At 33.9% G+C, this 17,638-nt stretch overlaps 2 protein-coding genes across 7 annotated transcripts in view; both read right to left on the bottom strand.

Moving 5' to 3' along the window:
* The window catches only part of Rilpl (Rab interacting lysosomal protein like), a 107,010-nt gene that overhangs the window by 53,296 nt on the left and 36,076 nt on the right, over positions 1 to 17,638 (bottom strand). For all 6 annotated transcript variants that reach the window (XM_069824061.1, XM_069824048.1, XM_069824055.1 and 3 more), the window contains one exon: positions 756 to 928. In XM_069824061.1, the coding sequence (XP_069680162.1) occupies positions 756 to 928 (173 nt within the window). The remainder of the gene's footprint in view (positions 1 to 755; positions 929 to 17,638) is intronic.
* Positions 7,294 to 13,353, bottom strand: LOC138708814 (ATP synthase subunit gamma, mitochondrial-like). The gene is made up of 2 exons (XM_069839015.1): positions 13,183 to 13,353; positions 7,294 to 8,428 (listed from the first exon to the last, which is right to left on the bottom strand). Exons 1-2 carry the CDS (start codon positions 13,351 to 13,353, stop codon positions 7,766 to 7,768), a joined length of 834 nt encoding a protein of 277 aa, XP_069695116.1. The 3' UTR covers positions 7,294 to 7,765.

The raw sequence follows: 17,638 nt of genomic DNA, 5'->3' as shown, positions 1-17,638 counted from the left end.
GGGCAGGTGTTCTTGGCAATAGATTAAGGGCCATACATGCTACCACAGAGATTAACTGAGGCTCGTTATCAGGACTTTCTTATTAATGTATTGCCTACCTTGCTGGAGTATGTGCCATGTCAGCAAAGACTACAGATGTGGTTCATGCATGATGGGACACCAGCACATTTTTTTTGCAATGAGTGTGAACACCTGATGCTAACATTTCAGGACTACTGGATTGATTAGGGAGGCCCCACACCTTGGCCTGCCGATCCCCAAACCTAAATCCCCTAGACTTTTGGTTATCAAGAATAACCAGGTCAATTTCACAAAGAGTGCGTGATTTCTTATGCCAAAGGACAGAGGAATGCACTGTCATGAATGGACGTCACACTGAGCACCTCCTATGAAGAAGTGTTCAGTCCTCAGAAAGTATGTGTTGTAGGACTCATGTTTATTAGACATTATTTTCTTGTTTTGATGCATACTACCACCTCCTAAAATATTGGATACTTCTTTTAACACCCTGTATAATTACTTTATGATATTTTAGCTGGAAAGTGTTAATTGGTACCTATACATCTGATATTGTGAATCAAATTACACACTACAAAAAACATTATATATTCTGTACATTTTACGATGTCTGGTCGTACAGAGACATCTACTTTACAATTATAACATGCTACAATGGTTTATACTGTTAGAATGTGCTGATAAGCTAATTTTTCGACAAGGTGCAATTTTCGTCAGAGAAATGCATGCTGACTTACGATTCACTGGACTTTGGTCGGTACATTTCCAATTCATCTTCTAAGTCACTAACTCGAGCTTTCAGTTCATTTCTCTCGTGAAGAATCTCCTTCAGCTCTGCAGTGGTAAACCTGGGTCGGTTTGGGTCATCCAGATCATACACAGCTTTGTTTGTCAGATCAGGCACTTCTGACTGTATAACCAAGAAACCAAGACACATATAATATTTAATAACTCAGATATAAGGGAAACCTATGGGAAGCAATTAGAACTGACACGTGTTGAAAAAATGGGGAGTCACAGCCAAAAATAATAATCTGCATGGAAGAAGATTACCAGGACACCCGGCTGGATTTCCCAGAATTGTTCTGGATTTTAATGGTGTAGCATGTGTCCTGGATTGAGTTATATTTGTCCCGAAATGTCAAATAAATTGCAAAAATACAATTTTTGCTCATTTCTATAAAATTAAAACTCCTTACTCATTTTTTTCAAAACTCTGCCCAACCTATGTTCAATGTCATCATCAATGCCGCCTGGTTCCTCTTACCAGTTTGCATTGAAATAAAAACAATAATACTATAGTATGTATTGGAAAGTATCGTTATTCTTTACTCTCTTTTGAAGTCGATTTATTATTAATAAGATTTAAACATTGTATCATTCATTTGTCTCTATAGGTCAGGCTATAATATGACCATTATTTTACTGACTTTATCAATAATTCTAAGGAAGTTTCATAATGTAGTAAAAATGTAACAAAATTATATGTTTGAGCCCTATTTAGGGTGATTCAGACCACCCGTAACAGTAATTTATTTCGGAAACTACTGCATTAAAATTTTCCATACAAAAATATTTGTAACTAAAGCACACGTGAACTTTCACTTGAGCTTGATTTCATCAATCAGCCCCAACACAAAGTAGGATCAGTGGCGTATCACTTTAAAATTTCAAATGGAAGTCGGGGTCAAATAGAGTACCCATTTGATAGAGCTCTTCAAAACAAACAAATTCCATAAGAAACTTTTTATTAATTCCTACTCTTTCTATGTGAGAATATATGAAAAGACAATCCAATTAATATCAAGAAATATGTTACTAGAAGAAAATGTAAACAAGATAAGTTCATTTAATGTTGACATAGTACACACGCACAATTATTACTTGACTGAGTGTAGAGCTGATGGCCAGCAGAACTGTTGAGGGGTGAATACAAGTAAACTACCCCTTCTCCTTTGCTTCCTCAGCAGTGTTTCCTTTAGTCACCACAATACAATATCTACAGTACACTGCACTTAGTCAGGTAATAAGCTCAGGAGGCCTTGCCCAACAATGTACAATAAGAAGGAAGTGTTTTGTTTTCTCTGTACCTACATATGTACATTTTTCAAGTTTTGCAATTACTTTTGTGACTAATAAAGTAAGTACCTAAAAGTTAAGAGTGATTACAAACTACAAACAGTGATGGTTTACACAATGGTTTTGATATGTTGTTGGTATTGGGCGAATCTCATAGAAACTATTTGACCCAGACTTCCATTTGAAATTTTAAAGTGATATGCTACTGACCCTACTTCCTGTTAAAACTAATTTAAAAAATCACGCTCAAGTGAAAGTTCACAAATATTTTTGTCTCAAAAATTTTAATGCAATAGTTTCCAAAATAAATTATTATTACGGGTGGTCTGAATCACCCTGGATAATTAGTTTAAAAACATAAAACTAATAAAATCAGTTGTACTGTAAATTGAATGAAAATATGTAGTCACGTTAAAGTATGCAGTATTGTCACCTGTTCTGGATTCCTGATGAGAGAATCTGGCAATCCTGTGGGACACTTACTACTAAACAGACGTGAATAATGTGCATAATTTAAGAAGCAGATTCGTTCAGGTAATGTGGTAAGAAAAATTCCCATAAAAAATTAAATAATGGTTTATTTGACAATGCTCGCAACTGCAGAGGTTATATCAGTGTAGCCGGTGTGCCAGAATTTTGTCCCGCAGGGGTTCTTTTATATGCCAGTAAATCTACTGATATGAGCCTGTCGCATTTAAACACACTTAAATGCCAACGACCTGGGCCAGGATCGAACCCGCAACCTCGAGCACAGAAGGCCAGCGCTATAAATATGGGTCTAATTTTCAATAATTATATAGTTTTCAATGTTTTTCTCTTTTTTTGAAAACAACACTCCAGTAAAACATCTCTTGAATGGCACTAGTTGTGTTTAAGATTATGCTAGGTGTACACAATATTGTGAGTTTCTCTTATGATTGTGTACACATTTTCTAATGCCACGTATGCAAGGATCTTCGAAAACATGCTCTAAAACAGTGCATCCACACCTGTCATTGTTGTTTATTTTTTCATAAAATCATAATGAAGGCAATTAAGTACAATATGAGTTTTTATATAATTTGACATTCAATGCTTGCATAGTAGATAATATATTCATTATATTGATTCAGTATAGAAAATCTTATTCGCTAAACAGCAGTTGATAATGCATGTTTGATGTGGTTGCCAGGGGTTGCTCGTGCTGTGTTGAATGGTTCATTGAACCTCCTATAATTTTCTTTATAAAAATATTATTCTCTATCACTTATAAAAACCGAGAATATATATGGGGCTCACAACCAGAGTGGACCAAGTCCACCAGTGGTCACTTTGTGGATTAATACAATTTCGGATGAAGAAAACTTAGATTTATTCATTGCCATAACAAACAGTAACTCACTTGTTACTACACAGAGGGCAGCATTTCCTATGTAAAGTGAAGGTTGCTAAGCATGAGCCAGGAACTTTAAGACTTAATTTCTCCAAATTATTCCAGAAGGACTTGGTCCACTCTGGTTGTGAACCCCTTATATATGCTTTAACATTAATCTGAATACCAAAAGTTGATTGAGTTATGCTCGTATCGATGAACAAGTTACTTGTAAAGTAGGATTCTCTAAAAGTAGAATTGAACACCCTGGCAAGTAGTTTCAGCGAGAGAATGGTGAGGAAGTGAAGGTGTGTTATATGGCTATTAAACAGAGTGAAGTTGCTATAACGTACTTGTAATGACAGTGGCAGGAGTGGAAGTTCTTATTGGACAGCAGGAGGGAACTGGTACACCCTTGTACCCTCCATCTCTTTCTACTCAATCCCTCTCTCTTTTTTTCACCCCCTATGGCCTATACATTCCACATTCCAAAACTGCTGTTGCTCAGTGTATTTAAGGTAAATTTAATAACACTACTACTATTACTTTTCCGAATTATATGAATACCCAAGAAAATTGGGCACGAGCCACCAATGGTGCTTGCTGTTCTGTTGTGAGTAGAGGTTCAGATGGGTCACCCAGTCATTCCACATACACGCTGTCAATACACAATTCTGCCGACACAACATAATGTTCTTGAAAATGATTTTAATTGTGCAAATGCAAATGCAGTTCTGAGATTTTTATCCAGTACAGGACTTGACAAGGTGGTTTAGATTTTATTTGCCCATTGTTGCTTACCCTCCAGACCATTCACATCTAGAGTACAGTTGGACACTCAAAGAAGTCATGGAACTGCACATGAGGAAGTTGTACAAACAATACTTTTGTTGTTTTACCTTTACTTAAATTGGACATTTCGGACCTTTCACATCCTAATATTTCATAGAATTTTATTGTTTTGAAGTCGCCAGATAATTTGTCTCTGGTAGTATTTGTTTTATTATTTTATGGTTTCTTTGTGTTCATTTTTATGATTTTTTTTAACGAATTGTCTTGTTAGTAATGCATTTGTGTATTTCGTTTTAGTGTGAGATGTTAAGTTAATTAGGCATTTTGTAAAGGTGTTTATTTCCTTTCTTTTTAACAAATAAAAGTGATAATTTAATATAGTAGAGACAGACTAATTGCAGTTCAAAAAGAAAAAAAATGTAAGAGAAAACATGGCAACATGCTGCCAATAATTCTAGGATTCATTAAGTTTTGTATTAAACCCCTTTAAGAAATGTAGTGGATTTAATGTTTTATTTTTATTATTAAATGAAATCAAAATGACAATTTTATGCAATTAAACTGCTTATAATAGATAATTTTGTTCAAAATTATAACCTTAAATAAAGATCTAGGTTTTATTTTTCGAATGACATGGATATTTATCATTTCAATAATCATCAAAATTTTGTGAAACAAATTAATAAGTCCTGCTGTATAGTGATATCTGATATTATATCTACAAGACCTGAAAACTCCAATTAGATATTACAATCTTTACTATAAGAAAAATAATGTAAATATGGATAGGCATTAACAACAGTTTGTCTTGAATTTTAAAGCACTGCAAACCAATAAAAACTTTTGCTATAGTATACTTGAATTGTGCAAGAACTGCGAAAGAACTCTGCCACCTTTCCTATTTACTAATCAATAACAGTGCTATGAATACTGACTATACAGAGTATTAAAGAAAAAGCATTTAATATTTTGAGAGGTGGTAGTATTCACCAAAACAAGAAAGCAAAGCCAAATAAACATGGGTTCTTGGATATGCGTACTTGTTCATCGACATCATAAGAGATGCTCAATGTGATTTCCATCAAGAAAAGTATATTCAATATACTGTATATTCATCAAAACAAGGGAAAAAAGTCTAATAAATAAAGTAAATTTTGTATGAAAAAAGGGCTTTGAAATTGGTATTATAAGAACAGCATATATTTGCTCGTTTCTTACTTGGTATACAATATCAAATCAGAAATGTAAACAAAAGAGCAACAAGGTGTGAGTGCCTAAAATGTACGGCACCAGGCTGCGTTATAATAAATAGAAATCACATTAAGCATCTATAATGATAATGATGAATAGGTACTCAGAATTTCGGAAGATATTAATTTTAGAATCCATGTTAATTACACTTATTCTTGTTTTGACGAATACTATCACGTCTCAAAATAATGAGTGCTCCTTTCAACACTCTGTATAGTAGCTATTTTATGTAGTAAAGAAAGTCCGCAAGCACTGAAAATCTGCGAAATCAAGTGCATAAACAAAAATTCAGAGTTATATGATGAAGCTCAAGCAATAAAATTATTACTCCATATTTTCAAGAATCCATCATCTCAATACTTAAAAAAATTACGTGAAATATTTCAAACTGGGAACTTGAAACCAGATACTACACGAAAGGATATTTTTTAGAGAAGATTATCTATTTTTATTCCTTCATGGTCTACCAAAATGCCACTGATACTGTACCAATACAAAAAAAAAATGATTATTAATGTTGACATGCTTCAAGTGCAAGGCAGCACTATAAAAAGAAAATATACTACAGATTTTAACTTCACTTAGCCTCCATACTGTTTCACTTCACTCCCCCTGGGCAAATACCAACAGTTTATAAGAGACCAAATAATTGGATATACTCTCACCATGGTACCTATATTGAATTGTAGCTTCCTGAATTTATGGGTTTCTTCTACAAAATGCATGTTAGATAAATTTACAATAAATTCAGCACTTCAGTTAAATAAATTCAAAATAGTTCAGTATTCCCAAACTGTCTTGAGTCAGCCATATCCATTCATTCATAGTTTTCTGCCCAAGAGCAGGTATTTCACTGCAAACCCAGCATCCTCCAATCTTTCCTATTTTCTGCCTTCCTCTTAGCCTCCACATATGATCCATATATCTTAATGTTGTCTATCATCTGATATCTTCTTCTGCCCCTATCTCTTCTTCTGTTCACCTCAGCCATATTGTTGTCAGTATAATATAACTCTATTTTTCCTTGTCTATGACCTTCGACACTTTGGTATTATGTGTAGGATGCAAATCTGACTTTCAGGTATAGCTACCTGTGAAGCCGACTTAAATAATTTCAAGGGAAAAATTGTTCTGGGGCCGGGTACCGAACCCTGGACCTTTGGCTGAGCATGCCAACATTCTACTGACTGAGATATCCAGGAACTGTAATCAACACTGGCTCAATTTTTCCATTTATATCCATATATCTCAAGTGGGCTGACAAGATGCCAGAACCCAATATTGAGTGCACACAAATTCTGTGTGACTTGAATTGTGGTTTTCTGTTAACGAACAGTGACATATATAATGGAAATATGTCTTTCTAGTATAGCTCCCTGTGAAGTTGAATTGAATAATTTCAAGGCAAAAATTGTTCTGGGGCCAGGTACCAAGTGTTGGTTTCGGCATCTTGTCAGCTCACTTGAGGTATGTGGATATAAAGGGATAAACTGAGCTGGTTCAATATCTGGCCCTGGAACAATTTTTCCCTTGAAATTATTTTTATGGAGGATGTTCAGACTTCACCTGACATGTAGCAAGTGTCTGCAGTGTGTTATTACACAGCTGTAGCTATTACATTAAACAAAACACACTCGTCGACCAAGGCCAGGAAAACATAAGAGTAGTGTCATCATTTATTTCAATGAGGTGGCAGATTCAAGACCATTTTCTAGGTTAGGTCAACCACTTTTTTTTTTTTTTTTTGCCTGGGACTATTTTGAAACTTGAAAGTGGATTTATTAGAACAACATTTTATAAGTTAAGTGCACTCGAAAAATATATTAACTTTTACGAAATTAGTTTACTCAATGTGGAAAATTAAGTATAATATATATGTATAAATGCAGCTGACTCTAGATGGTTTGATAGTATTTTAGAATATTTCTGTCAATACTATTTATTGAAAAGGTACTTCATTCAATGATAACCTATTCAATTAATACAAGTATTTATGGTACAGCAGATCATACATCTGAGATGAAATAGAAAAACAGAAGGGTCCAATGAAAATCAAATGTAAAAAAAAAAGGTGATTTTAACAATAAAGTAAGTTTACACATGAATGCAAGATGGTATGCTTTCATAAAATGTAGAATTTCAGACATCAAAGATGAAATAAATAAACTCGTAAGGTCATTAAAAAATACTGCTACAATATTTTTATCATTTTCAGGTTACATACATGTTCGAATACAAGAACAAACACATTGCAAATTTTAAAACATGTTGTATTTAATTCTTTGCTGTATTAACAGCAGTGGCACCAGAAACAATTTCTGTCAATTCCTTAGTGATGGCAGCTTGTCTATTTCGATTAAATTGTACAGAAACTTTGTTTTTTACTTTCTCGGCATTTCTAGACGCATTTTCCATTGCAATAAGTCTTGCAGAATGCTCACTTGCAGATGATTCCACCATTGCTCGGTAAAGAAGGCATGTTAGAGAGAACTCAAAGAAACTTTGTACTGTTTCAGGATCCAAATTGTCATAGAAATTCATTTTTGGTGCTGCAAAAACCGTTGCAAGGCTATAAATGGATGTTGCTATTGTTCTGTATGAAGTGACACTTTTCAGCTCATTAAATACAATTTTTCCATTGTTGAAACCTTCATCCATGGTTAGAATAGAACTTGCAAGCTTTGATGCATCCAAGAAAGTATATGGCTTTGCGCCAACTTTGTCCACCACAAGGGAAATTTTTTCAGCATATTCAAACTTGAGAGTATTGCGTGATATAACTCCAACACAGATAATATGGTTGATTTCATTTCTATGTTGTTTCAAGTCGTCCTTGATGTAACGACAAATCTGAGCATTTGCTGCACCACAAAGTCCCCTGTCTGATGTCATTGCAATATACAAATTTTCTGGTAGTGTTCCAGGCAATAAACGAATCTAAAAGACATATACAGACTGAGAATTAAAACATTCTCCTCAATATTATACAACAGACTGCTAACTAAAACACAATTGAAAAATTTGTTATACAAATAGCAAGAGTTCAAAAACTGAGGCTTTTGTTATTTTTATTTTTTTTTATTTTTGCTAAACGGCAAACACATAATGTACCCAACTGCAATGTTGATATCCACACTAAAGGTCTTCATCTACAACAGTGTGAAATATGAGTGCTTATACAAAATATCACTAATTCGAAGAATTTTAAGCAAAAATAGCATAACATCATTGCAGTTACAGCATCCATATGACAGTGACTTAATTTTATTGCATTATCTCTCCAGGGATGTTTGCTGTATTGTGATAATATAATTTAGTTTGTTATATTATGTGAACTTGAATGCATTTCTTATTTCTTATATTAGTAATATGTGGCCCACAAAGATAAAGAAAAATAAGTGTTATAAACAGGCTTAGGATCCGAGATGACTTAAGAATGAAGAGAAGTTACAGTGTAATGGAGTACAGATGGAGTGAGATAGCACATGAAGTTTTGTTTACCTGTGCGTCAGTGTACAATCCGGTTCGTGATCAGAAGTACAGTATTCTTTCATCTCTCTCTATGAAATGAACTCAGGCCATCACAGTGCATTTTCAATTCATAGTGAGCAGTTTTTTCGAACTAGTTGCAAGTATGTACATATTTTTTCATTGCAACGATAATGCCTTCAATGTTACCGAGGGACATGAAAACTTGTGAGGTATGTATTCTACTTCATTTTCCACCGTCACTAGATTGCACTATTAACAGCAGAATATAATGCAGCACACTGACGTTGTTTACATTCACAGTATGTCTGTCTACTATGTTCAAGGAACTCTATAGTCAAGTTGTCCATACATTGGTTGCTGAAGTGTCCCGGATCCTAAACCTGGTTTTAAGTACAACACTTCCTAGTTTTATGTTTAACACATTTTGTAAAAATTTGGTTGCTATGATGCAAATAATTTTACTGTTTAAGATTTATTTGGTATTTGGTACATGATTCGAAGTGATACACAAGGAAAACACGCGCCTTTCATTCAGTGATTTTTTTTTTTTGCAAGGGAAAGTACAATTTTTTGGTCCAGGGAAAATGCTCCTTTTAATCCACTGATTTTTTTTATCATATCATGTTCCTAAACTACTTTAGAGCAAAAATAACACACACGTAACATCTCGAATTGTGCACTTTTTGCCATTCTTTTTTTTTTTACTATTATTCAAAAGACAACATAATTCATGGTGTACTGAAATAAGATTGCACGAAAAACACATTTTTATAGTCTCAAAAATAAAATCCTTGATTTCTTTTAAAAACTGTACAATTAAGTAGATGTCATTAAGAAAATCACGTAAAATAGTTACAGTGTTTATATATTATACTCATTTCTAATATTATTCTTATATTTACGAAAATCGGTAATTAAAAGTGCTAAAAATTAGAATATATTACTATATCATTGGTTTAATAAGACTCTAGGCAAATTTTTCTTTCTTTTCATTTAAACTTTTGTTAAAGACTTCATTATGTGTGAGTGAATTATAAAGAAGCAAGAAAGAGTTACAATTCGTCACTGGCAACCCTATTTTAAGAAGGGTCTACAATTTGTAAATGCCAGCTTTTACCTATCCAGTTATTTGACTGAAGAGAAACACAGTAACTCTATAAATACTATACTGTAATCTTAGGAGATAATTTTTCACTTGACACAAACTTAGTTTCATTTGTAAATTTATTCAGTCAATAAAAAAAAATTATAGGGCTCTGATTTAGAGTGGACTTCCTTAGTGTCTTTTGATTTGTGCTAACTGTTAATGATCTTGTGGTACAGGCAGCACACAGATGGTGTTTTCACATACAAAGATGAAAGTTGCTTGGAGTCAGGTCTGGTGACCTAGGAGACGAAATAACCTTTTCACTGTCATTACTGAGTTCGTCTTTGCTAGGTGCAGAATGCAAGCAACTTGTATTGAGGAATCACCATTTTGCCACTCTCTCCCCCCTGGTGGCTCAAGTGTGAAACAGATTTCCCATGTCAATGAAACCGAAGCTTTGAGAGTTTAACTACTGGTGCATACATGTTACTGTATTAATAATAGTGTACTTTATAAAAAATTACTTTATAATAAACATATGAAAGTGTTCCCACAATCTTGAATAATGGTGTATTTAAACCTAGTAAATATCCTTTGATTAGTCTTTCAACAATAATAAAAATGCACTGCAATGTTAATAATCAGTACTTTTGATGACACCATTGCCCTGAATAAAATACTCCAACTCCTTAACAATATTGCATAACTTATAAACCAATTCATTCACTAGTAACTATTCACATATGCTATTCTACGATCAATTCCCAATAAATTATGAGTAGTAATTGCCCTTGCAATATCCATTGCAATCCTATTTATTATACCCTTATACAGGGTGCAAACAATATAAACTGCCAAAAAAATACTGGTGATAGAGCATAAATTATGGACAAAAAAGGTTTAATAAATTTTTTCTGTAACTTTTGTGGCTTCCCTAGAAAAAAATGTTATCTGTGGGTCTAATGTTTTTGGAAATGATAATAGACCATCATTATTTACTTCAGTTCGCCATGTAAATTACAACTGTGGTGATATCCCTGTTTACAAATCAGGATAGTCTGTTGTGGTGATGTTAGTATGTGTTGGACAGGCCATTGGCAATGGCATTCACATTTACTCGAACAGTAAATATTAGACTACTATCAATCCTAAAACCTTGCAAAAAAATTGTAATAACAAATCTGGGAGGTCAGAGAAGACGAGGTCGACCGCACTTGCGGTGGATTGATGGAGTGGAAGAGGATGCCAGAAAGTTGGGGTGCAAGAATTGGAAGGCTGCTACACAAGATAGAGACAGATGGCGACAATTACTAAGGGAGGCCCAGGCCCACCAAGGGCTGTAGCGCCAATGATGATGATGATGATGATAATGATGATCAATCCTAAAAACATGATATTTTAAGAATTAAAAACAAAAATAGAAGAAAAAACAAAATTTCACTACACATCATGTTTAGCAGAGCAAGATTTACAGTCTGTATAATTTTGGCACTTTATATCGTTTACAAGAGGAGCCATTGACGATATCAGATCCAGGATTAAGAAAGCAAATTCGATATTCACTCAATTGTTTCCGGTTCGGAGAAATAAAAACATTTCTAACCACACAAAATTGAAAATCTTCAGGAGTAATGTTAAAGCTGTCCTGTTATATGGATCTGAAACCTGGCTATCAAACAATACAATTATAATAAAGTGGCATCCCTTTATGAGGTGTCTGAGGAAGATTTTAAATATCTACTGGCCAATGATAATAAGTAACGAAAATTTATGGACACTAACAGAAGAAGAACCAATGGAGATTCAAGTTAAAAGACGGAAATGGAGGTGGGTAGGACATACTCTGAGAAAACCTAAGGAGGCTATAGAAAGACAAGCATTGGAATGGAATCCCCAAGGAGCTAGGAAAGTGGGGCGACCAAGAGGGACATGGAGAAAAATGGTTAAGAGGTGGGAAAGTGTAGGAAATTGGACGACGACGACGACGACGACGACGACGACGACGCCGCCGCCGCCGCCACCGCCGCCGCCACCACCACCACCACCACCACCACCACCACCACCACATCATTTACACCCTGTATAATTAAAATTTTCGAGGTATATTATATCAATTTTATCCATCAATCAAACTATATTCTGATCAATGAGAAGAATTGTAATCCTTCCAAACTTTTTATTTAAAGTCGTCATATATTTTCATTCTGTACTGAAAATTTACATATACATTATTTTGAAACTTGTAAAACAGATCTCTCTCAAATATCATGCTGAAAATGGTCTCCTCTGACAAGCAAACACTTCGATCTGGTATTCCTAATATCCAAATACTTTTCTGTAAAGCATCCTAACTAATAACTGCAACTCTTGGTCTGTAGCTTCTTCGAACACTACAATTATGTGAGGTTTCCTTGTCTATATCTTTCCCTTAAGTAGGCTCCAAAGAAAGAAATCTTAATAGTGTTAAGTCTGGGGAAAAAGTTTTTTCGAGATTATTCAGTTTCAGAAAAAATGTTCAATTCCTCTCATGCTTTCATTTAAGGTATAAGATTTGTATTATGTTATTGGAAATAACTATGAATTCCTTCATTCTTTGCTAACTAAGTCACAAATGCACTAAATATTTGAAGGCAGACTTCTGTAGTAATAGTCAGTTAAAAAGACAATGGGACTGGCAACTCACTTATGAAACAAGGCTGATACTGATTTCCTCTGAATGCACATAATGCGAATTTTCTTATGCCTATTATGATTGTTCAAATGAAACCATTCTTTAACAATAAACCAAGTTATATACAAAATGACAGGACTTTCAGCATGGACAAACCATTGCTACAGGAAGAGTCCAGATCAGTAGGAGGTGAGGAAGATCTGTTCTATAAGGTTCAAAGTATGTGCATATAAATTTTCCATTCGAATCTAAACATATCTAATGATTTCATTGCAAAACGATCGTGGTAAGGCTCTAGCAAATGAACCATTCTGTATTTAGTCATGCAATATTAACGAATTCTAAAAATACTCCAACTCCTAAACAACACTATGTCACTTATAGACCAATAAAATTATACTTAGTCATTTCGAATACTAGTGACTACTCCTAGCAACCAACCTCTGCACGCTCATAGTATATTTCTGCTGCTTCACCAAACACACGAGCACCTTTTACAGCAAGCTGAGCTTTTGAAAATTTTGATGCTGAAACCATTCTCATAGACTTAGTAATCTTCCCAATATTTTTCAGCGACTTTATTTGAGCTGCAAGTGACTTCAGCGTAGCCATAATTCTCTCTCAAATCTACAAAATAAAGGCATTTCTTCCTGTGAACTGTGTTTTAAACATATTCCTATCTTTAAAATATTTCACAATTTCAATATTGTTAACATATACCTACTTCTATCTACAGTGATATTTACTGAATAATTCAATAATAGGTTCATAATTTATAAACACAAATTTTAATACTCAAGCTAATAGCTACATTTATAATATATGTGATGTTTCGGCAATGATGACAACTATCGTATGACACTGAAAGACCGAGAAGAAGATGGGAAGACAATTTTAACAACAAATGTATTATACCCCCTAATAACGAACAGGCCAAATGGCCTATATCTTGTGGCTGATGATGATGTTTCGGCAAACCCTGAATGAGATGGCTGGAATCATGGAACATGGAGCAGATTTACTAGCCTCATGTAGCCCAGAATAGGAAGAGGAAAAAAGGAAATAGCTAGAGCGTTCGCTTACATAATATAAGTCGATCGAGCGGCACACGACTGCCACAAAGACCATGTTCTGTAGGAGTGGTTGTGTTGATGTTAGATTGTGTGTTATTCTTCTGCGACATGTACGACCCCACTATACCATATTATAAGGAAAAATATCATCTAACGTCGATCGAAGTTATTGGATTATTGATTGGGGCTAGAGGAACCATCACCAAAAGATTCGCGCATTTTTGCAAGCAGTTTGGTCTAGGACAAACTCTTGTCACTGAAGTATCTATGTCTGCAGTGAAGGGATCTATAAAAATCCTAAGAAACCATCTCTACACTTAAATAGATTCATCTCTTTCCTATGGCGATCTGCTCACTTAAGTTGGGTCTTGCAACTAGTGCTAAATAGACGACTGTGATCACCTGATAGGAAATAGATACTAAAAAATTGTATGTTTCTTCTGGAATTAATGATGTTTTGTTTAGTCGTTTTTCAATTATTTATAATCGTGTTATTTCTTTTTCTTTTCCTTCTTCATTGTTTTCTTTTTTTTTTCCCCATTATAATTGTTTACCTACCATTTACTAAAACAAAAAACAACAATTTTATGGTAAGCTTTGTCTTCTAGGCAGCCTTCACTTGGAGGAAGCTGAATAAAATTTATTCAAAATAATAATGAGCGTTTATATTAGTTTGCTCCCATGGCACCACAGAAATTTACAATAGAGCACAGGATTTTCATGGTAGAGATTTATCAGAAAAAGTGTGATTGTGGAAAGGTAGAAAGACGATTTGCAAGAAAATTACCTAATGTTACCGTTCCACACAGAAACAACAGCAATCTAAATTTAAACACGTCACTAACACAATCAGACAAATAACACACAATCTAATGTCAACACAACCACTGCTAAATCTAACCACATCACTGACACAATCAGAAGACTAACACGCAATCTAATGTCAACACAACCATTCCTACAAAGAAACTGAACTAGACTGTCGAGCACGCAGGAGATGATTTGCTGTGTGCTGCATGGCCTTTGTGCCAGTCATGTGCTGCTCAGTTAATCTACATTATGCAAGCGAGCGCTCTGTATAATTAGCAATTTCTGTGGCTATCTGACTTCATTCTTTCAAACTCACTATAAATTAGTATCAGAAAAGAAAAAACTGAGAATCATTAAGTGATACTTCTATTATACATATTACGAAAGAACTGAAATAATCACATTTCACACATTTTTACAGATCCTTCACTTTTTCAGTATGTCAAATGTTCATTGTCTTTGCCTGCTACAACATCTTGATAGAAGTTACCAGTCACGACAGCTCATAGTTGAAGACTATGAGACAGACCCGCCACTACAAGAATATATTATATTTTAACATTGAAATTTACAACTCTAAATTAATAGAAAAAGTTAGAAATTTTACCCTGTTCGATAATGACAGTCAATACATTTGGAACTGCTGATATCAGTAGATCTTTTTCTGATAATATACAGTAGATGGCAGGGCCCAACTATAAATCTGCAATACTCCCTATGCAACAAAGCTAGGAGGCACCACCACCACCACCACCACAACCACCACCATTCTTACAAAGAAACTGAACTAGACTGTCGAGCAAGCAGGACTTGATTTGCTGCGTGTTGCACCACCACGTCTGTTGGATTGTATTGTTGAGTACTTCACAGTTAAGTAACTGCTTCCATTTTGTAATGCAACCAAATGTTATACTGAACTACTATTCTCAACAGTTTATGCTATGAAATATGAAATTACTAATTAATGTATGAAAATAGCGTTAACTTTCTTATAATTCTCTTCCACTGCTCTAAAAACTATGTATAATTATTATATTCAGTTTTTTATACTTCTGTGACTAACATTACTTCCTGAGATTTCTAAATAGCCTACATATTTAGTGAAAGTACACAGAACATACACATCAAGTAATCTAAATTAATATCTGGAGTACATTCTCAAATGTTCTATCTTGCAATAAAAAGTTACCATGCAACCAGAAGAACATTGTGACTCAACAGTCACAACAATAACAAATAATCCATACTTATAACTCTGCAGTGAAATCAATTTCACTTTTATTATAATGGAGCAAAATGTAATAAAACGAAATAAAGTGAGCATATATCGCAGAATTTTTTTTGTCCTGGAATTGTGAGCATTACAGCTAGTAGTAACTTAACATATGGTAGGCGGGAGGGGGGAGGGGGAATACTGATTTCTCTGGGGAGCTACTATCACAAATTACTTGGGATAATACGTTATGAGAGAACAGAACAGGAGAATTTATGTGACCATATTCTGAAAATTAAATTTAAAACAAAAAGTGGATGGATTAATCGACCAATTTCTGTTGTAAGATTAATTGATCAAAAATATTTAATTGAATAATCGAGTCAATTAAAATTAATCGGTTGTAGTTGACACTAATTATTATTTTGTTCATTCAAACTCATACTAAAAATTCCGACAATATTTCTCTCCCGGAAATTACTTACTTAAAAGCACAATAGTACTGTTATTTTCTAACTGTAAACCAGGTAGAGTAGGGAAAATTTTCCACCAACACTTCAGAAAGAGATGGAGATATTAAGACAGTGACCTAGTCTACCTCTATTGATAGTTGAAACACAATGCGAAAAACCTTATTAAGTTTTATGGTATTTCAAGAAAACTTCCACCTTGTTGTCAGCTCATCTTCCTAGCATATGAAATACATACTTTTCTTGGATTCGACCTCCCATCCGTTATAAAATAGCCATGTCTACACTGTGTGCAAGTAAGAGCATAACTACCTTCTTCTCTTTCTAAAATATGGTAATTCGATTACAATAGTGGCCAGTCTTCTGTTTTGACCGCTGTACCGCAGTTGCAGTTTCTGTACTGAATTTGTATATGAAGGTTGTATGTTTAGTTGGATAAAGAAAAGAAATCAGTTTTCTGTGGTTTATGAAAAGTGTAAACTCCATTATATCATATGAGAATTTGAGAGGTAAACTCAGTGAAACTTTTGGATTTAAATTGAACGATCATGGAGAAGTGCTTGACAGAAAAAAAGTTTTTTCATGTTTAGTGATGCAGGAAACAATGTTACTAAACATAGATTGGCACTTAATTCGGAGTATGTGAATGTACTTACATATTTAAAATCATGGATGAAGCAGTATTAACTAGGCGAGTCTTTATACTTTTTGTTATTTATGTTTATCTAAAAAATTCTCGGAGAAATTGACACAATAAATTGTAAGCCTCATAATAAATATGTTAGTAAGTAATAAAAATAGTTGTTTTGTAATGTAACAATACAATAGTACCGGTATACAGATGTACAACATTTAATACTTATGCTCATCACCGAACACAAGTTAAATTCAACAATAATTGTGTATTACAGTATATTAAAACATTTTTTCAACTCGATTAAAACTCGATTAATCTATCGATTAATCGATTAAATTCAAATAGTTAATCGATTAAATATTTTGATCAATCAACAGCACTAATTTTAAATGTTACGTAAGACAGGAACATGATGGGAATCCTGTCTTTCATTAGGTAAATACAGCAAAATGGATTTATTATGCTTCTGTTCAAGAGTAGACATAAAATTTAAGATATTAAAATACATTTTTAATGTAACTTTCTCCTAATTGCGAAACTATAAATTTAGTAAAAAGTAATTAATAAATAGATTTAATAAATAAAACATTAATTAGTTAATAAAGTCTCAAGTAAAATTACTTATGTACCTGAATCTCAGGTCTACAGAAGAATAGAAAAATCACAAAAACAGACAAAAAAAGATTACTTATGT

This window comes from Periplaneta americana, chromosome 1 (genome assembly GCF_040183065.1).
Source record: "Periplaneta americana isolate PAMFEO1 chromosome 1, P.americana_PAMFEO1_priV1, whole genome shotgun sequence".
Taxonomy (NCBI): Eukaryota; Metazoa; Arthropoda; class Insecta; order Blattodea; family Blattidae; genus Periplaneta; species Periplaneta americana.
The sequence above is the reverse complement of the archived record's forward strand: the minus strand, read 5'-3'. Positions and strand labels throughout refer to the sequence as shown.

Coding starts and splice junctions, on each gene's coding strand:
- LOC138708814 (XM_069839015.1), bottom strand. CDS start 13,353: ATGGCTACGCTGAAGTCACTTGCAGCTCAAATAAAGTCGCTGAAAAAT. Junction 8,429..13,182: donor TATACTATGAGCGTGCAGAG/GTTGGTTGCTAG, acceptor TATGTCTTTTAG/ATTCGTTTATTGCCTGGAAC.